The 21,184-nt window shown below is 38.1% G+C and overlaps 1 protein-coding gene across 1 annotated transcript; it reads right to left on the reverse strand.

Annotated features, from left to right (window-relative positions):
- Nucleotides 1-1,364: 1,364 nt before the first annotated feature.
- Nucleotides 1,365-19,815, reverse strand: tes (testis derived transcript (3 LIM domains)). The gene is made up of 7 exons (XM_087797939.1): nucleotides 19,675-19,815; nucleotides 16,401-16,486; nucleotides 11,577-12,132; nucleotides 7,768-8,238; nucleotides 4,123-4,338; nucleotides 3,898-4,056; nucleotides 1,365-2,407 (listed from the first exon to the last, which is right to left on the reverse strand). The coding sequence occupies exons 1-7, from the start codon at nucleotides 19,699-19,701 to the stop codon at nucleotides 2,216-2,218; spliced, it is 1,707 nt and encodes a 568-aa protein (XP_087654065.1). The 5' UTR covers nucleotides 19,702-19,815; the 3' UTR covers nucleotides 1,365-2,215.
- Nucleotides 19,816-21,184: the final 1,369 nt, after the last annotated feature.

Raw genomic sequence — 21,184 nt, forward strand, 5'->3', positions numbered from 1 at the left:
AGAATTCTGTGCCGCTCTAGTAGAAGAACTCACATTTCTCCTTCAAACTCTTCACTGGCTGCCAGTTTCTTTCAGGATCATTTTAAAATTCTGGTTCTTACTTTCAGATCTATTCATGGTCAGACCTTCCATCAGTGATCTGATCCAGACTTACACCCCAGCTCGGGCTCTGAGGTCTGTGGATCAGAATCTACTGATGGTTCCTGAACTTCAGGACCAGAGGAGAGAAATCCTTCCAGACTGTTGCTCCTAAGCTTTGGAACCATCTCTGTGTTTGATGATCTACTGACTCCTTCAAGAAACATCTGTGTTCAATGATCTACTGACTCCTTCAAGAAACATCTGTGTTTGATGATCTACTGACTCCTTCAAGAAACATCTGTGTTTGATGATCTACTGACTCCTTCAAGAAACATCTGTGTTCAATGATCTACTGACTCCTTCAAGAAACATCTGTGTTTGATGATCTACTGACTCCTTCAAGAAACATCTGTGTTTGATGATCTACTGACTCCTTCAAGAAACATCTGTGTTTGATGATCTACTGACTCCTTCAAGAAACATCTGTGTTTGATGATCTACTGACTCCTTCAAGAAACATCTGTGTTTGATGATCTACTGACTCCTTCAAGAAACATCTGTGTTTGATGATCTACTGACTCCTTCAAGAAACATCTGTGTTTGATGATCTACTGACTCCTTCAAGAAACATCTCTGTGTTTGATGATCTACTGACTCCTTCAAGAAACATCTGTGTTTGATGATCTACTGACTCCTTCAAGAAACATCTGTGTTTGATGATCTACTGACTCCTTCAAGAAACATCTGTGTTTGATGATCTACTGACTCCTTCAAGAAACATCTGTGTTTGATGATCTACTGACTCCTTCAAGAAACATCTGTGTTTGATGATCTACTGACTCCTTCAAGAAACATCTGTGTTTGATGATCTACTGACTCCTTCAAGAAACATCTGTGTTTGATGATCTACTGACTCCTTCAAGAAACATCTGTGTTTGATGATCTACTGACTCCTTCAAGAAACATCTCAAGACACTTTTATTTGAGCTTTTCCTTGATTCTCTGAGACTCTTGTGTTTGTCTTGATCTTTAAAGTATATATTTTATTGAATATTGTTTTGATTGTTTGATTTGTGACACTGGTCTGGAAAAGCTCTACAATTACTTACTTACTTACTAATAACTAGACCTTGTGGAATGTGTTGTATCGTTCAACAACTTCTCTCTTTATGACTTTTAATTGTGTGGATGTTAGTTTAGAATATTTAAAAACCATACGTGATACTGTGTTAAATCATGTTTTATATATTTATTTTTGAGAACTGTATACATATGGGGAACAAGGATGTAACACCTACAAATAAATTAAAAAAAATTAGGAAATGTAAGAAATAACATTTTAAATCCAATATGTAAACATATTCTTAAACTATTGAAAGGTTTAAAATGATAAGCTTGAGCTTAAAGAAAATTAAGTTTTAATTCAGTTGAACCAAAAGTCTGTTAGAATTAAAGCTAGTTATAGTGATGTGTTGATGAAGCTTCATGAAACAGTGTCATTATTTATACTGTTGAGTCCCACTAGATGTCACTCTCTGCTTTATAATCTATTCTTTTTACCACTATTGAACCTCATTTCTAAACTCACGGCGCCTCCTACTGGGCTCTAAAGACATGACACCGTTTAATAAAACTTCACTAATCAGGTAATACTGCAGGCAGACATTTATATTGAACGGTTGTATTTTTAATCCAAGAGATTTTATTTTATTATTTAAACAAACAATTTAAATTAAAATAAACAAATCTTCAATCTGGTGTGCCACAAAGATCCGTCCTTGGCCACCAATTTTTCTCAGAATTAAAGACCAAATAGTGAACTTTGATATACATTTCAGGGGAAACAAGATAGGAAATATAAACTGAAAATTATATTGGAAACTTACGTTAAAGTACTTTTCATTAAAAGACAACTTTTAAAAAAGAAGATTCAAGTTACAAAGAAGTGGTTACTTTATTGTTTCTGCTCAGTAGCGCGGCGTGTGAATCTCTCATGATGCAACAGTGTTTCTAAAACTGCAGGAAGACCATCTTTTAAGGCAGCGACAGAAGTTCAGGGTCTAACGTAGACCCGGCGTGGATCAGTAGAAGTGGTTCTGGGTTCAAGTCCAAGTGTGGGCGACGACGTCACCATCTAGCTGGTGATCTTCTTCTTGCACTCGACGGAGCAGACCAGGGACCCCTTCACGGCCATGAACCTCTGACCCACCAGACACTTGTCGCAGCCGGAGCACTTGAAGCACTCGGGCTCGGCGTGCCAGTGATGGTCTCCGTACGAGACCCTCTGAGCCTCCGGGTCCACGGGCTTCTGACACGTCGCACATTTCTGGAAGTGTCGAGAGGACGAAATAGGTTTTAGTGACGCCTGATTGGTTTCTAAAATACTGTATTTAAATTAAAAGTCGCCATTTCAAAAGTGATTGACAGGGCCTATTGGGTGGCTGGGCGGCAAAGCGTTACGGGAGCTGTTCAGGTCACCGTTACTAAGAGGTGTGTTGAGAGGGATGGAACCTCATATATGACTCATACAACTGAACGTATATGATTTAAATATGACAAATTTACCAAACAAAGAAAAACAACTCTTACAAAGGCTTAGAGGTCGTTTTACAATTATTATTTGTTTTACTGTAACATAGAATAAACATGAATTATTTTTATACTTTTGAAATGACTCAAAACTTCAATTTTAACAGACGATAAGTAATAATTTAGGACATTAATGACCTTGTTTTTAAATGTATGAAGTGAAATCCTTTTCAGACTTTTTAAGGAGTGCAAATAAGGGTTGATTTTATTTAAGTATACATTGTGTTATTTGGGAGTATAAACTGTGTTTTGGGGAGTTTTAACTGTTTTTGGTAATGTCTTTTTTGGCAGTATAAATTGTGTTTTTGGTACTGTGCTTTTTTGGCAGTATAAACTGTGTTTTTTGGCAGTATAAACTGTGTTCTTTTGGCAGTATAAACTGTGTTTTTTTGGGCAGAATAAACTGTATTTTTTGGGCAGTATAAACTGTGTTTTTTGGGCAGTATAAACTGTGTTTTTTGGAGTAAAAATTGTGTTTTTGGGAGTATAAACTGCGGTTTTTGGCAGTATAAACTGTGCTTTTGGGAGTAAAAATTGTGTTTTTGGGAGTATAAACTGTGTTTTTTGGCAGTATAAACTGTGTTTTTCGGAGTAAAAATTGTGTTTTTGGCAGTATAAACTGTGTTTTTTGGCAGTATAAACTGTGTTTTTTTGGCAGTATAAACTGTGTTTCTCGGAGTAAAAATTGTGTTTTTGGCAGTATAAACTGTGTTTTTTGGCAGTATAAACTGTGTTTTTTTGGCAGTATAAACTGTGTTTTGTGGAAATATAAACTGTGTTTTTTAGCAGTATAAACTGTGTTTTTTTGGCAGTATAAACTGTGTTTTTTTGGCAGTATAAACTGTTTTTTTGGCAGTATAAACTGTTTTTTTGGCAGTATAAACTGTGTTTTTTTGTTAGTATAAACTGTGTTTTTTGGCAGTATAAACTGTTTTTTTGGCAGTATAAACTGTGTTTTTTTGGTAGTATAAACTGTGTTTTTTTGGGCAGTATAAACTGTGTTTTGGGGAGTAAAAACTGCGTATTTTGGCAGTAAAAATTGTGTTTTTTGGAGAGAATAAACTGTGTTTTTGCAAATATAAATTGTGTTTTTGGGGAGAATAAACTGTGTTTTTGGGAAACTATTAAAACTAAAACAGTCACTCCTTCAAGTACTGGATCTTCTGAACGTCACCATCAATAAACGAGGGATGACTCTGAGCATCTCTGAAAGAGAAGAGTCCTCACCACTGCATGGTTCTTCATGTAGCACGAGGTGCACACAGGCTTGTCCTTCTCCATCACGTACGTCTCTCCGGCGAGGATGCAGTCGCAGTCGAAGCAGCAGAAGTGCTTCAGATGCCAGTTCTGACCCTCGGCCTGAGTGTACTCGTTGCTGAAGATGAGCTGGAGGAACAAACATGGCCGACGTCAGCGCCGCGTCCTCCGATCGGACGGATCCTGGTTCCTCACCTCGTCGCAGCCGCCGCAGCGCGGCTTCTCGCTGTCGCCGTAGTGACGTCCGCAGTAGAGCTTGCCTTTCTTGAAGAAGTAGATCATGTCCACCAGCAGCTCGCCGCACGTGCAGCACACGAAGCAGGCCGGGTGCCACAGCTTGTCGTAGCCGGCTCGCTCGGCGAACACGGCCGGGTCACCGAGACCCATCGGCTGCTCGCAGTGACTGCAGGACTGGAGGACGAGACGGTTGAAAACATCGAGCCGTAAAACTGGATCAAATCCTCTTATGAGAGAAATAGAGTTAAAATGTAAACGTCATTAAGACACAAACTGTGAAATCATTTCTTCTCGTTTCCTACTTGATCATTTGAGCGATGCAGCCGAATATGATACTCAAATCTGGATTTTCTTCCTCTTTTTCTTAATCACTTTTTACTTTACTTAGTATTGTCGAGTACTTGACTCTGGTGTTGTGATAGTGTAGTAACAAGTATATATGTGTAGTATTGTCGAGTACTTGACTCTGGTGTTGTGATACTGTAGTAACAAGAATATATGTGTAGTATTGTCCAGTACTTGACTCTGGTGTTGTGATTGTGTAGTAACAAGTATATATGTGTAGTATTGTCCAGTACTTGACTCTGGTGTTGTGATAGTGTAGTAACGAGTATATATGTGTAGTATTGTCCAGTACTTGACTCTGGTGTTGTGATAGTGTAGTAACAAGGATATATGTGTAGTATTGTCCAGTACTTGACTCTGGTGTTGTGATAGTGTAGTAACAAGTATATATGTGTAGTATTGTCCAGTACTTGACTCTGGTGTTGTGATAGTGTAGTAACAAGTATATATGTGTAGTATTGTCCAGTACTTGACTCTGGTGTTGTGATAGTGTAGTAACAAGGATATATGTGTAGTATTGTCCAGTACTTGACTCTGGTGTTGTGATAGTGTAGTAACAAGTATATATGTGTAGTATTGTCCAGTACTTGACTCTGGTGTTGTGATAGTGTAGTAACAAGTATATATGTGTAGTATTGTCCAGTACTTGACTCTGGTGTTGTGATAGTGTAGTAACAAGAATATATGTGTAGTATTGTCCAGTACTTGACTCTGGTGTTGTGATAGTGTAGTAACAAGGATATATGTGTAGTATTGTCCAGTACTTGACTCTGGTGTTGTGATAGTGTAGTAACAAGAATATATGTGTAGTATTGTCCAGTACTTGACTCTGGTGTTGTGATAGTGTAGTAACAAGTATATATGTGTAGTATTGTCCAGTATTTGACTCTGGTGTTGTGATAGTGTAGTAACAAGTATATATGTGTAGTATTGTCCAGTACTTGACTCTGGTGTTGTGATAGTGTAGTAACAAGTATATATGTGTAGAATTGTATATCATATTAACAATGAAGTCATTAACAACCTGGAACAACATGTAACATCCAGTATTTCGTCAGTATGTGTTTAATTCTTGAACTTTAAACTTGTTTCAAAGCCAGAACGATTCCAAACATCAACTGGTGAATATTTTCTTTTTCACTCATCGCTGCCATTTCACCAGTTGTGTTACTTTGACACATGAGGAAATGACAAATGTTGCCAACTAGTGGCCGGAGGTTTAACTGCAGCACACAAATGAATAAACGCTCTGAATATTTGATTGTTAATTGTCCAATAAAATATTGAATTATTGTCTTTTATACACAAACTATTGACATTCAAACAATTAAATATTTTTTTATTAAAATAAATCGGTTATTTCAAATGTAAAACAAAAACATTGCTGTTGAATATCAGAGTATAAAATTATAGATACTTTTTTTTTTTTGTGTGTCAAAATATCATTTTTGTGTTGTCGTGGTAACCGATTCACTGGTTAAACACAGTTTGGCTACATGACCTCTGGAGGAACTCCATTCAAACCCCTGCTAATCCCATTATACCAAAGCCATTCCAGTAGGTAACGAAAAAAACTAATATTAATTCTTGTAGATCCACTTCAAATAAGTACTGAATTATAGTTACAACATACGAGATCACAGAACATTAATTTATAGAACTTTAGACCCCGGTCCATGAGTTTCTTTCTTAAACTTTGTTTAAACGTGTTTAAAATGCAGTCAAACTAATTAAAAAGGTCTTCAAGTAAGAAAACGACTCCTGACTTGTCAAGTCCTCACTTCCTGTCTCGTGTTCAGGATGAATAGAATTCTTCAAAGTCTCATATTAGAGAGAACATCAACTGTTCCTGGTCCACACACACACACACACACACACACACACACACACACACACACACACACACACACACACACACACACACACACACACACACACACACACACACACACACACACACACACACACACACACACACACACACACACACACACACACACACACACACACACACACACACACACACACACACACACACGTTCTTTTAACACAAAGAACAAGATTCAATCTCTTTGATTAAACGCCAGCTTTGAACCGACTAAAAAATGGACCTTTGGAACTTTTGTTGTTCTTCATGAGAAACTTCCTGAGAGGAAGAATTTGACATCATTCTTAAAGCTTTAAACTCCTCGTGAACCTGAGGCTGGTGTTGATTGTGATGTTGACAACAGAACTAATCATTTCTCAGAATATCTACATGTATATATATATATATATTTATAGGCAAGAAAACGATTCCATAGAAAGTACTAACAAAAAGACGCAACGTTTCTGAATTATTAACTGGTTACACAGCACCACCTAGTGGACAACATACATCACTGCTCCAAATGCTGTTGGGAAATATTCTTATATTCCATGGAAAGCAGGTTTTTTATTTTTATTTTGAGGGCCATACTTTATTGAATATTGTTTTGATTGTTTAAGCGCTTTATGACCCTGGTCTGGAAAAGCACTATATAAATAAAAATTACTTACTTACTTACTATGATGAGTAATACGATTTATTTGTGAACAATTTGAACTAATTTGTTCAATTATTATGGAATCAAGTAAACGGCTAAAAAGGTTTCAATAAAAATAATACATATATATATATATATATATATATATATATGTTTTCATGGATGGATGAAACGTTTTTCTTGTTCACCGTATGCGTTTTATTTTTCCAAATGTTTAACTTCAAAATGAAATGGGGAAACAATTTTGTTTTTGGAGAAACAATGCAGTCAATAAGTACAAATATACTCTTTAAACTGTTGATATTGTGGGTTTTGTTTGTATCTTTATTTAAACCCAAAATGTTAATGTTTATATTTATTTATATTCATTCATTTTCTATCGCTTTATCCCTTGTGGGGGTCCCGGGGAGACTGGAGTCTATCCCAGTATCATAGGGCGAGAGGCAGGGGACACCCTGGTCAGGACGCCAGTCTGTCTCAGGACACACAAAGACAGACAACCATTCACACACACACTCATACATACGGACAATTTCCCTCAAGTTCTCAATCAACCTCTGTATGTTTCTGGACTGTGGGAGGAAACCAGAGTGTCCGGAGTAAACCCACGAAACACGGGGAGAAACATACTAACTACACACAGTGGTCTGGAATCGAACCAGCAACCTTCTTGCTGTGAGGCGTGTGTTTACAGTTTGATTTCATGAACATATTAATAAAAGGTTTAACTTACAAAGGAGCGTTGATCCGCTCCGGGTCCACCGGCGCCGCCTCCCGATACAGCAGCTGCTCCGGAACCGGCGAAAGGTGCAGATCCAGCGCTTCCAGCAACAGCCATGGATCCCCCCGGTCCTGCACCAGGACCTCCTGCAGCAGGACCTCCTGCAGCAGGACCCCCGACTGCAGCTCTACCTCCAACACCACCAGAACCACCTGGCCCTCCTTTGGAAGCCCCTGCAGCCGCCTGCACCCGAGCCATCTCCTCGGGGAGCAGGACGTCTCCGATCCCGAGCGCCTCGTCCTTGTACTTGCGGACGTACTGCTGCATCTGCTTGACCTCGGCCGGGCTCAGCTCGTGGCACTTGGCCGGATCCTGGTCGTGCTCCGGGAGCTGCAGGGCCATCTGCTGGCGCCGGTAAGCGGCCCCTTCGGACCCCGCCACGGGTCGCTTCTCCGGGGGAAGCAGTTGGATGTAGCGCGACGCCTGAGGAGGAACAAAGAAGACAAAACAAGGACGACAAAAAACGTCAGGAACTGTTTTTACCAAAAGCGTAATAAACAAAGATAACGTGAAGGACGTGAACATGTAGTAACAAGGATATATGTGTAGTATTGTCCAGTACTTGACTCTGGTGTTGTGATAGTGTAGTAACAAGGATATACGTGTAGTATTGTCCAGTACTTGACTCTGGTGTTGTGATAGTGTAGTAACAAGTAAATATGTGTAGTATTGTCCAGTACTTGACTCTGGTGTTGTGATAGTGTAGTAACAAGTATATATGTTTAGTATTGTCCAGTACTTGACTCTGGTGTTGTGATACTGTAGTAACAAGTATATATGTGTAGTATTGTCCAGTACTTAACTCTGGTGTTGTGATAGTGTAGTAACAAGTATATATGTGTAGTATTGTCCAGTACTTGACTCTGGTGTTGTGATAGTGTAGTAACAAGTATATATGTGTAGTATTGTCCAGTACTTGACTCTGGTGTTGTGATAGTGTAGTAACAAGTATATATGTGTAGTATTGTCCAGTACTTGACTCTGGTGTTGTGATAGTGTAGTAACAAGTATATATGTGTAGTATTGTCCAGTACTTGACTCTGGTGTTGTAAGTAAGTAAGTAAGTAAGTAATATTTATTTATATAGCGCTTTTCGAGACCAGGGTCAAAAAGCGCTTTAACAATCAAAACAATACTCAAAACAGTACATACCTCAAAGATCAAGACAACACCGAGAACAACACAGGAGTTCGAGAAATTCAAGGAAAAGCCTGAACAAATAGAAACGTCTTAAGATGTTTCTTAAAGGAGTCAGTAGACTCCATCAAGCGCAAAGAGAGAGGAAGATTGTTCCAAAGCTTAGGAGCAACAGCCTGAAAAGATTTCTCTCCTCTGGTCCTGAGCCGTGTGCGTGGAACCATAAGTAGATTCTGATCCACAGACCTCAGAGACCGAGCTGGGGTGTAAGGCTGGATCAGATCAGTGATGTAAGGAGGAGCCTGACCATGAATAGCTCTGAAAGTAAGAACCAGAATTTTAAAGTTGATCCTGAAAGAAACTGGAAGCCAGTGAAGAGTTTTAAGGATCGGAGAAATGTGAGTTCTCCTACTTGAGCGGGTCAGAATTCTCGCTGCAGAGTTCTGAATCAACTGCAGACGAGACACATCCTTCTTGTTAAGACATGAAAACAAACTGTTACAATAGTCCAGACGAGAAGAAACAAACGCATGGATTATAAGCTCCAGATCATGTTGTGACAACATTTTCCTAAGTTTAGAGATTTTTCTCAGTTGAAGGAAACAGTTTCTGGTCAGTTTTCTGCAGTGTTGAACAAGAGACATGTCTTTATCAAATACAACACCCAGGTTTCTCAGGCTCAGTTTGACAGACTGACCTAAGTCACCCAAGTACTGACTCAACCCTGGAATCTTATCATGAGGAGCAATCACCAGAGTTTCAGTTTTGTCCACATTAAGCTGTAAAGTGTTTTCACTCAACCATTGTTTGATTTCTAGCAAACAATTGACTAAGCTGTTCAGCCTTTGGGGCTCAGTTGGGTCAAAAGAGCAGTAGAGCTGGATGTCATCAGCAAAAATGTGATAAGAAACATCTGGAAATCTCTGAATGATTTTACCAAGGGGAATCAAGTACAGCAAAAACAATAAAGGACCCAGAACAGAACCTTGAGGGACTCCACACAACAGATCTGCCGATTCAGACCTCATTTGATATGCAGATACACTAAAACTGCGCCCAGAAAGGTAAGATGAGAACCATTCTAACACAGACCCAGACAGTCCCACTTCATCCCTTAGTCTTCTCAGCAGGATCTGGTGATCAACTGTGTCAAAGGCTGACGACAGATCCAAGAGAACCAGAACAGTGAATTTACCAGAGTCAGCCGACATCATGATGTCACTGGACACTTTCAGTAAAGCTGTCTCCGTAGAGTGATGTTTACGGAAGCCAGACTGAAACTTCTCATGGATGTCGCTCTGATCCAGGAACAAAGACAGCTGCTCGGACACCACCTTCTCCAAGATCTTGGACAAGAAAGGGAGCTTAGAAATAGGCCTGAAATTACTGAGGTCAGTTGGGTCTAAGCCTGTTTTTTTGAGCAGAGGCTCCACAATGGCATGTTTAAATGCATTGGGAAAAACCCCTGTGGAAAGGGAGAGGTTCACCATATTGGTAACCCAGGGGCCAATTACATCAAATACTTTGATAAAAAGCCTACAAGGAAGGACGTCATCTGAGCAAGAGGAGGGTTTCATCTTGTTCACTAGTGCTGAAATATCACCCAAAGATACAGCAGTGAAGGATGACCAAGAGGAGGAGATGGGCTCAGAGACAGTAGGGGTTCCCAACAAAGGGGGAGAGATTTTCTCTTTGATCAATTTAATTTTGTCAAAAATACATTGTGATACTGTAGTAACAAGTATATATGTTTAGTATTGTCAAGTACTTGACTCTGGTGTTGTGATAGTGTAGTAACAAGTATATATGTGTAGTATTGTCCAGTACTTGACTCTGGTGTTGTGATACTGTAGTAACAAGTATATATGTGTAGTATTGTCAAGTACTTGACTCTGGTGTTGTGATAGTGTAGTAACAAGTATATATGTGTAGTATTGTCCAGTACTTGACTCTGGTGTTGTGATACTGTAGTAACAAGTATATATGTGTAGTATTGTCGAGTACTCGACTCTGGTGTTGTGATAGTGTAGTAACAAGTATATATGTGTAGTATTGTCCAGTACTCGACTCTGGTGTTGTGATAGTGTAGTAACAAGTATATATGTGTAGTATTGTCCAGTACTTGACTTTGGTGTTGTTAAATTTACAGACCACCGGACTGTTTACGAAGTAGTAACTGCTTTCATTCATTTTGAAACCAAAATATGTCCCAACATGGGCTTTAAAGGCAAATGTATCCTCTCGTCCTCAGTCGTCGCTGGGGTCACACTAGGATTACACTCTTTACTTTAGCTTTGGAGGACATAATCTAGTGGCCCGTAAGTTTAAATGCAACACAAAAATGAACAAACACTGTAAATATTTGTTAATTGTAAATAATCTTTCATGTATACACACTTATAAACACAATTTAAAGCATAAAAGAACTTTGATAAAAAATAAAATGTGATTTAAAAGCAAAAAAAAAAAAGTGATACAGTGTTGATGAAAAGAAGTATTTCAAACATAACTTGATGAATGTATATTTTCCCTATTGGTCATTATGTGTATTATGAAATTAAAAAATGAAAAATGAGGTGAAAAATTGAAAGTTAAAAATAAATACTTGCTTAATAGTTTCTCACCGTGTACTTGTTGGCGACGGGCGGGGCCCACTCGTAGGTCACGGAGTTCATGGGCACGTCTCTGGTCACGGGGACAGCACTGGCCGAGGTGACGCCGACAGACAACGGTACTTTGATGGCTGCCGACGGTTGAATCTGAATCTGGCCTCTCGCTCCGGCTGACCCGTTCTGACCCACGCCTGGTGCCGTCGTCGCCCGGTCGCCCGGGGTCACGCCCGGGGTCACACCTGGGGTCACACCCGAAGACCCCCCCGGGGCGCGTGCCTGACCGTTACCCCCGGCGGCAGCTCCGGGGCGCTGTACGGCTGCGCTTCCAGCAGGTGGCGCCACTATGGCGGCGGTGGCACTGGCGGGGACGGCGTGCGCGGTGGCGGGACCGGGCAGCGTGATGGTCACCATGTTGCCCTGGTAACTAGGGATGCCGTCGGTCTTCAACTTGGCGATGAGTCCAGTGTACTTTGTGTCTTCGAACAGTTTCCCCACTTTCTTGTTCTCCTCCGTGTTCATCTGAACGTTGTGCTCCGTCAGACCACACTTGCAGTTCCGGCAGATCTTTCTGGAAATTAAATTAAAAGTAAGTACCGTATTTTCCTATAAGTCGCAGTTTTTTTTCATAGTTTGTCCGGGGGTGCGACTTATACTCTGGAGCGACTTATGTGTGAAATTATTAACACATTATTAGCGGTATATCATTTCACATGTTATTTTCACACTAAACCACCAGAGGGCGCTCTAGGCCTGTGTTGATCATTTCCACGTAGAAGAGGAAGCATCTTCTACCTCCGGAGTTAGTTAGTTGTTTAAAAGTGACACGAGGATGAAGATAATTAGATTATTATTAAATCTTAGTTATTTATGCTATAGTTCTCTGAATAACTCTTCATATGTTATGTTAACATACCAGGTTCTCACTTCATGTAACGTAACGTACAATTATTCTGTTGTTGCCTCTAGTTTTATTTTAAATTGTCTTTCAAGATCACATGTCTGTTCTTGGTGTTGATTTTATCAAATAAATTTCCCCCAAAAATGCGACTTATACTCCAGTGCGACTTATATATGTTTTTTACTTCTTTATTATGCATTTTATGTCTGGAGCGACTTGTGCTCCGGAGACAGTTATAGTCCGGAAAATACGGTATTCGAAAAATTACACACAAAAAGGAGGGAAGTGTTATGAATAATAAATACAAAATACATTTGTTAATGCATTAGAACCGTTTATACACATATACATACATATTATTACCTCATAACTACAGTAAAGTGCAGTGACACGTCTCAACAAACAGCTCCTTCTCTTAAGATGACTTCATGGAGTCTCTAGTCGTGTTCCATCTTGACCTGGAGTCATAGTTGGAATTTCAAGACTCTCTGCAGAACTGAACACATTTGACTAGAACTAGTGATGAGTTGATGAAGATTCATGAAGCATTTTTTAGCTCAGTGGAGGACTGAACCCTTGTGTTACCTCTGGGTCAAGGTGACCCGGAGGCCCCCAAAACAAATGTGTTAGTGGTTAGATATGTGTTCAAATATTACGCAATGTTTTAACACAGACCTGGGGCCACATGTGACCCTCTATGTGTCCCTCATGAGGTCAAAGATCATATGAAATGTAACCCTTTTATTTTGCATGTATGTGTACAATAATTAATTACTAACTCAACTCCATATATTTCTGTAGGTTTTTTGTTTTAGGAATGTTTTTAACCTTTTGTCAGTTTTTCAACTTAGGAATTTAAAAAAAATCTATATAATTCTCTGCCGTTCACACATCTGGGATGTTTAGAAAAATACTAAATACTGATGATAATGTTCTTACATGGTATGTTGTTTTTTGTCTTTTTTATTACCGTATTTTCCGGACTATAAGTGTCTCCGGAGTACAAGGCGCTCCAGACATAAAATGCATAATAAAGAAGTAAAAACATATATAAGTCGCACTGGAGTATAAGTCGCATTTTTGGGGGAAATTTATTTGATAAAATCCAACAGCAAGAACAGACATGTGATCTTGAAAGACAATTTAAAATAAAACTAGAGGCAACAACAGAATAATTGTACGTTACGTTACATGAAGTGAGAACCTGGTATGTTAACATAACATATGAAGAGTTATTCAGAGAACTATAGCATAAATAACTAACAAGTTTACCAAACCATCCGTGTAACTCCAAATAACTCTTCATCCTCGTGTCACTTTTAAACAACTAACTAACTCCGGAGGTAGAAGATGCTTCCTCTTCTACGTGGAAATGATCAACACAGGCCTAGAGCGCCCTCTGGTGGTTGAGTGTGAAAATAACATGTGAAATGATATACCGCTAATAATGTGGTAATAATTTCACACATAAGTCGCTCCAGAGTATAAGTCGCCCCCCCGGACAAACTATGAAAAAAACTGTGACTTATATTCCGGAAAATACGGTACTTTTTTTATTGCCCCAACAATAATTTAAGCATATTAAGCTTAGTTTTATTACATATCTTAGTTTTCCTTTGATATATTGGTTTTCGTTCCTTTATTTATTTTTCTATTGCTTATTTTTGTGCTCGTCACTTAACGAAATGTGGCCCCTGAGGAAATTGAATGACCCACCACTGTTTAAAAAGAATAAAAGATCAAGAAAATAAGACTATAGAGCAGAGAGTGACATCTAGTGGACTTGGTAAAGTGATGTTTCCAAACGTGTCGACTTTATAAGAAGCTTCATTTCAGCAGCATCTGCGATATATATACAAAACTGTACTTCTGTGTCTTTTTAGACAACGACAAAGAAAAGCCACCACGTTACTGTCACGTTTTAACAACAGAATATCTTCGGAGGGGCCACGGAAGGGCCGTTTTTTGGGGGGGGGGCGACCGGCCATAAATCAAGAAGTGGCACACAACCGAGGATCTTGGGGGTTGGATCTGGTTACAAACAAACTGTGGTGAAGTCACTTAAAACCTGCCATTCATCAAAGTGGCAACACGTCATTTCATGCGAACCGTCTTGTAAACAAGTCACGGATAAAAGCCGTTACACCAGCAGACCTACAACTGTGTGTGTGTGTGTGTGTGTGTGTGTGTGTGTGTGTGTGTGTGTGTGTGTGTGTGTGTGTGTGTGTGTGTGTGTGTGTGTGTGTGTGTGTGTGTGTGTGTGTGTGTGTGTGTGTGTGTGTGTGTGTGTGTGTGTGTGTGTGTGTGTGTGTGTGTGTGTGTGTGTGTGTGTGTGTGTGTGTGTGTGTGTGTGTGTGTGTGTGTGTGTGTGTGTGTGTGTGTGTGTGTGTGTGTGTGTGTGTGTGTGTGTGTGGTATAAAAGGAAGTTAACCAAGTGAGGATAATTGGTGGACTCCAGACGGAGACGTTTCTGAAACCACAGGACCAGATAAAAGCACATACTGTGACAAACGAGTGGGTTAAAAAACAAAACAATGAACTCCTCGACAATAAGACGGCGAGCTCGGTGGTCTCTCGGTGGTCTCTCGGTGGTCTCTGAACGACTGACATGTTATCAGTGTCGGTGAATCGATCCTCGAGTCCTGTTCCCGTCCATCATCGGCACAAAAGTCATCTCCCGGAGATTCACATTCTTGCGAACACAGAACAGCGTGAACTCGTTATTCCACCGTCTCCTGCTGTTTCGCTTATTCTCAATTAAAACAACTGTTGGCAGAGTCTGCTGACAGTTTTCTCTCGCTTACTTTTACAAATACTTTCATTTATTTGTACACTCTACACTCATCGATGTCATAGATTTAACTGAATACAAAATAAATACAAGTGATAAAGCTCCCCAAGAACTTCCACATGACTCTGGATAGAACTGATAGACTTAAACCTTGTGTTACCTCTGGGTCAAGGTGACCCGGAGGCCCCCAAAACAAATGTGTTAGTGGTTTAAATATGTGTTAAATAATGATGCAATGCTTTAACATAGACCTGGGGCCACATGTCACCCTTTGACTGTCTCTATGAGGTCAAAGTTTTGAAATTCAACCTTTTTATTTTGCATTTATGTAGACAATAATTCATTACTCATTCAACTCCAAATATTTCTGTAGGGTTTTTGTTTTAGGAATGTTTTTAAACTTTTCATTTGACAGTTTTTCAAGTTAGGAATTTAAGAAAATCGTCATAATTCTGAATACAAACTAAATACAAGTAATGAAGCTCTCCGAAGACTTCCACATGACTCTGGATAGAAATGAAACAATTATTAAAAATATATATAATTGCGATTATTTTTTCAATGGCCTCTTTTTAACTTATTTTTTAAAATCTAATACAATAAATGATTAACTTTACATTCAAATGTTTTTTCTCTTTGATTCTCAAGATAAAGTTATGAAGTAATGTTTATGATAAAGTCAAATGAAGCAAACCTTAAAATAAAGAAGGTTTTATTTAGTTCCTCTAATGACACTTGTAAACAAACATATTCACTGCAAACACTAAAAACTAGTGTAAAAACTAAAAGTGTGATGTAAACATATTTATGAGTCAATAATAAATCATACAAACTTCACAGTAAAGAAAAGTGAAAACACTAGTCAGTCATTCTTATTTTTCTTACTGAAGGTTTTTGTTTGTTCCTCTGTTTAAGTTCCTGTCGTACACAATAATATATGTTTTTTTATATTATTATTATTATTATTATTATGGTTATTGATTGATGAACATTTAATATAATCCCAACCTCTGCGATATAATAATCACATTTTTGAAAATGTCGATTATATCGCAAATGCCATTAATCGTTCATCCTGACTCCGGACACAATATTCAACATAAACAATTCATCTCTTCACACGTTTTAAACCAGAAGCTGAACAAACCTCCAGAAATGCAGCTCAAAACCTTCACACTTGTCTTTGCATTTCAAACATGAGGCTCCGGCGCCGAACTCGTGTCCGAGCGTCATCTGTGGAAACAACACAAAAACATATTAATGTCAAATAAATTCAACTAAGAATGATTATAGTTATAAATATTATTATAAAAATATAATTAATATTATAAGAATAATGGTTATTAATTGTAAGTACTAGTGTCATTGTCAAATATTATACTAATAATAATGATGCTTTTAAAATAATTTTAAAAAAAATTCTTCATAAATATATATAAAACTTTTCAGGATTTAAATAAAAAAACTACAAAGGTGTCGACATAAATTCCTAGAAACCAAAAATCTTTGGGGTTTTTTTCCTCTTTTTTGTGTTAAAGTGGATGAAGATAAAGCTGCTTTATATTTGAAGTTTTGAAATCTTAAAACTTAAACCCCTTTTTTCGTGTAATATTTGATATAATTTATTTAATAAGATTGGTGTTTAAAAAACTATAGTTCCAGAACCGGTATCAACATTTTCAAACGATATCCTAAACATTTCGGCCCCTGGCTTATTTTTTACTTCATCAAATTTGACCCGCTCCGAAAACATCTGGACAACCCTGAGGTACAGTGTTCACTTCTGAACCCTTGTGTCATCTCAGGGTCAATGTGACCCAGAGGCCTGACAATAAATGTGTTTGTGGTATCCCTTGTGTTCTCTCTGGGTCAAGGTGACCCGAAGGGCTGAAAACAAACACATTTGTGGTATTCCTTGTGTTGTCTATGTGTCAAAGTGACCCGAAGGCCTGGAAAGAAACGCATTTGTGGTTTTCCTTGTGTTATCTATTCGTCAAGGTGACCCGGAGGCCTGTAAATAAACGCGTTTGTGGTATCCCTTGTGTTCTCTCTGGGTCAAGGTGACCCGGATGCCTAAAAATAAACTTGTTTGTGGTATCCCTTGTGTTGTCTCCGGGTCAAGATGACCCAGATGCCTGAGAATAAACGCGTTTGTGGTATCCCTTGTGTCGTCTCGGTGGTGAACGAACTCCCTGGCTTCTATAAATACACATGCAGTGGAACTGCTAGTACTAGGATGCGCGCTAACAAACTACATGTACATGTTTTCTATAACTTAAACTCTCTTTATAAGAAAAAATATTTACAACTGACTCACTCAGTACGGGTCTGTTTTATCTCGGCAGACACTGAAGTGGAGCTAAAATAAATGAGCAACACTTCAGGGAACATTTGGAACAGAGTGCATTAGTTCTGGACAACGGTCACTCACAGTGACTCGCTTTATGGGTGATTGATTCTGCTGCTCACACATAGTGAGTCACAGCGAGTCGTTCTTCACACGGCAGCCATTAAAAACAGACGGTAACTCTTAAGACTTCAGAGAGTTGATTTAATGGATCCATTAAATAGTCAATAATACGATACAACAGAGGGAACTACTGTCTCTTTAGGGAAACGTGAGATCCTAGAAAATATAGTCACAGCAACAATCTGACTTTCTATGTTTAAATGTGATGTTGTCGTTATTTAAGTTCCTTGTGTTTGATGCTCACGTTTGAGCACCACCTTAAATCTATATTGATCAAATCATTGAACGGCATTGAGTGAACAGCAGCTAAATAATAAAGAATATGGGTGTAAATGAGCAGCTTTGCAGACACTAGTCTCCAGTTTAGTTTATGGTTTGCTCCCATTTAATTTTAGTGTTCATCTTTTTTTTTTCTTCTTCAATAAAAGCAACAGTCCCATTTTTCTTAAAATGTATATTTACATCTTGTTTCTCCAAATTAGAAACCTCCTTACAACCAGGCCACCCAAGTTTGTCGCAACATGCAATTAGACGAGCGACACCCAGTTTGTTTCCATTAAACAAAAGCGGATCGCGACGATAATTACAGCCGACAAACACACACTGTATCTCGTGGCAGAATAATCCGAGGAAGCCATTAGAAGCACATGTGCGTGTGTGTGTGTGTGTGTGTGTGTGTGTGTGTGTGTGTGTGTGTGTGTGTGTGTGTGTGTGTGTGTGTGTGTGTGTGTGTGTGTGTTTGACGTCCAGCTGTGCAGGAGACATTACAGAGACCAGATTATTTTTTATAAAGTTCAATTAACCCAGTTTGCTCAAACAAAAACATCATAATAAAAACAAATTGTAGCGTTAAATTGTGGTTTTTACTTAATCTACGATTTAAATATAACACATGAACAAGGATATATGCAACACAACTTAGATTTTATCGTCTTGTTCTTTATCTTTTTTCTCTTTGTTCTTGTTCTTATTTTTATTTTTAATGAAAAATTGCTGTATTTCCTGTGGCTAACTGGAAAAAAACGATTTCCCGAAGGAGAACCTCTGAGGGATCAATAAAGTTCTACCTATCTACCTACAACCAGGTGATCACAAAGTGTGTATTTGACATCAGAATCAAAATATATACAGTATATATAGTTGTTGTTTTCGCCGGCGGTTTGTGTTTTCTTTAGTGTTTTTCCTTTTGAGTGTAGCCAGGGGATGGAATTGATAAATAAAAGAGGACAATATACAAAATGACACATTAAAAAAAAAAGTGAAACATGGACTGAAAGTTGAGATAGTGGCAGGTGATAAGAGTGAGAATTGATATGTTTATATAAAGAAACTGTGACAGGACATGAACATGATGAAATCTTGATCTGACTAATGCTACTTCCTGTTGAGAAACGACTGCTATTTTCTCTTCAGCTCTGCATGTCTGTGCAGCGATCAAAGGACAGATGTTTAACAATCGAACCAAAAGAAATGGAAGAAAAAAAAGAAGATCATATTTCAGCAGATGGAGAGAGAGAGAGAGAGAGAGAGAGAGTAGACACTGAACAATTCAAAAGCGTAAATATATTTTAAAAGTCGTAAGCTGCGTTGACTTGAATATATTTTTCTTTAATTTTACCATTAAAAAATGATTTAAAAAAACGAAATAAAAAGAAGTAGAAGTTGCAACCGGAAATAAATGTTTTTGAATAAAACTTTATCAGTACTTTTCATATTATCAAACTCAAACTTAGAAACGGAAGTGTTTTTGTTTTTTTTAAACGACTAATTTAAATGTAAAAACGTGTAAAATGGTCATTTTAAGACACGACCGTAACATTTAATGACTAAATAAAATAATATTTAAGAGCAAATAAACTTTTTTCTCGCTGGTCTCCACCTGTACACCTTGAGCCGGGGCGGATCCCGCCGGGGTTTCAAAACAAGGATAGAAAAAAACAAGGAAGCTCACCTTCTTCACCTCCTTCTCTATCTCCATGTTTGTTTCTTTGAGTGTGAAGGTGTTGCCAGGAGAAGCCTGTCAAAGTGCCGAGAGGAGACAGTGGGATTACAAACGTCTGCTTCGCTTTCTTCTATCTTCTCTCGTTCAAAAATGTGACATTTAAGCTTCCAGGATCAGCGGTTCCGGTTTGAAGCTTCAAAGTAAAATATGACCGAACTCGCACTAACGTCCGCACTTACGATTTAAAAAATACGATTGTAATTTGTGTTTTATATTACGCAAACATACAGTTTCTAAACCCAAAGAAATAAGTATTTTTGTTTTAATTTATTTAAACAATTGTATATTTTGTTCATACAATCTTTATCCGTGGTTTTAAAATAATTCTATATAATGTTTTATAAACAGCTTTAGTTTATGTGCAAACACAATCAACAACGTTCAAATTAATAGTATCATTATAACCGGAAATGGTTCACGTTATCATTCAGCTTGACACCTTTATTTCTCGGGATGTCCCATTTACCTTTCCCTCGTGATAACGCAGCGACTTCCGCCCTGATGGACCAGCTGTTGGACCAATCAAAACCGGAGAAAAAACCTTGGCAGCCAATCGGCGTGAAGGGGGCGGTCCTATATCGTAACAAAGGAGTTTGAGGCAAATTAATGTGAGCGAAATATTGATATTTGAAGAAATCATCGACTACTTTACTTTGTCTTTAAATTACCTTTTTAAACACTAGCTCATATTTAGATAAATAAAATTGAGATGTAAAAATGGCTTCGAGTTCTTTTTTTCGAAATAAATTGAACAGCTTTAGAAATGTCACGCGAACACAAATTAATTTAATAATAATAAAATAATAATCATTTTAATATAAAACTTTAACCGTAAATCCACATAAAAATAAAAGAGAAATAATGATTAAAAAAAAAAAAAAGATATACCCATCGGGTTTTGTAAAAAAAAAAGAGGAAAACACGTTAGCGATTATAAATACAATCTATTTAAACGTGATGTTTCTTTTCCGCCCCCAAGTGTTCAAGTGGTGTATTGCAGACTTCTCCTCTTGTTGGTGACCTTAAAACTCATCTAGAAAATATAGAAAATCCAAATACATTTTTAATTTCTTTCTTAGTTTGATAATTCTAAATAAAATAAAAAAAGGTTTCACTAACCTATATCCATGTCTTTAAAATGAAAATCAATGGAGCCTCAAACGCTCGGACAAGAAGAACATGAGCAGCTGAAGATAATCACGTGAATCTAAATTCTATGTCGAGTCGTTGAGTGAAAACATCTGTGAATATAGTTACTCATGTTAAGAGGAATTTTCTTTCTTTTATTTTTTTTTAGATGTCAGCGTTACTGTGAGAAAGAGCAGCAGGTGTGATATAACTTGACATTTTCCATGTCACCTGCTCTTCATAAGTCAAACTCACTCGTTCTTCACAAACAAACTTGTCAACGATAACACGTTGAATTTGATTAAAACTAACTTTTCTAAAGATTTTAGTG

The sequence above is a fragment of the Callionymus lyra genome, chromosome 8 (genome assembly GCF_982586985.1).
Source record: "Callionymus lyra chromosome 8, fCalLyr1.hap1.1, whole genome shotgun sequence".
Lineage (NCBI taxonomy): Eukaryota > Metazoa > Chordata > Actinopteri > Syngnathiformes > Callionymidae > Callionymus > Callionymus lyra.

Coding starts and splice junctions, on each gene's coding strand:
- tes (XM_087797939.1), bottom strand. CDS start 19,701: ATGGAGATAGAGAAGGAGGTGAAGAAG. Junction 12,133..16,400: donor TTTGAGCTGCATTTCTGGAG/GTTTGTTCAGCT, acceptor TTTAATTTCCAG/AAAGATCTGCCGGAACTGCA. Junction 4,057..4,122: donor GCTGCGGCGGCTGCGACGAG/GTGAGGAACCAG, acceptor TTGTTCCTCCAG/CTCATCTTCAGCAACGAGTA.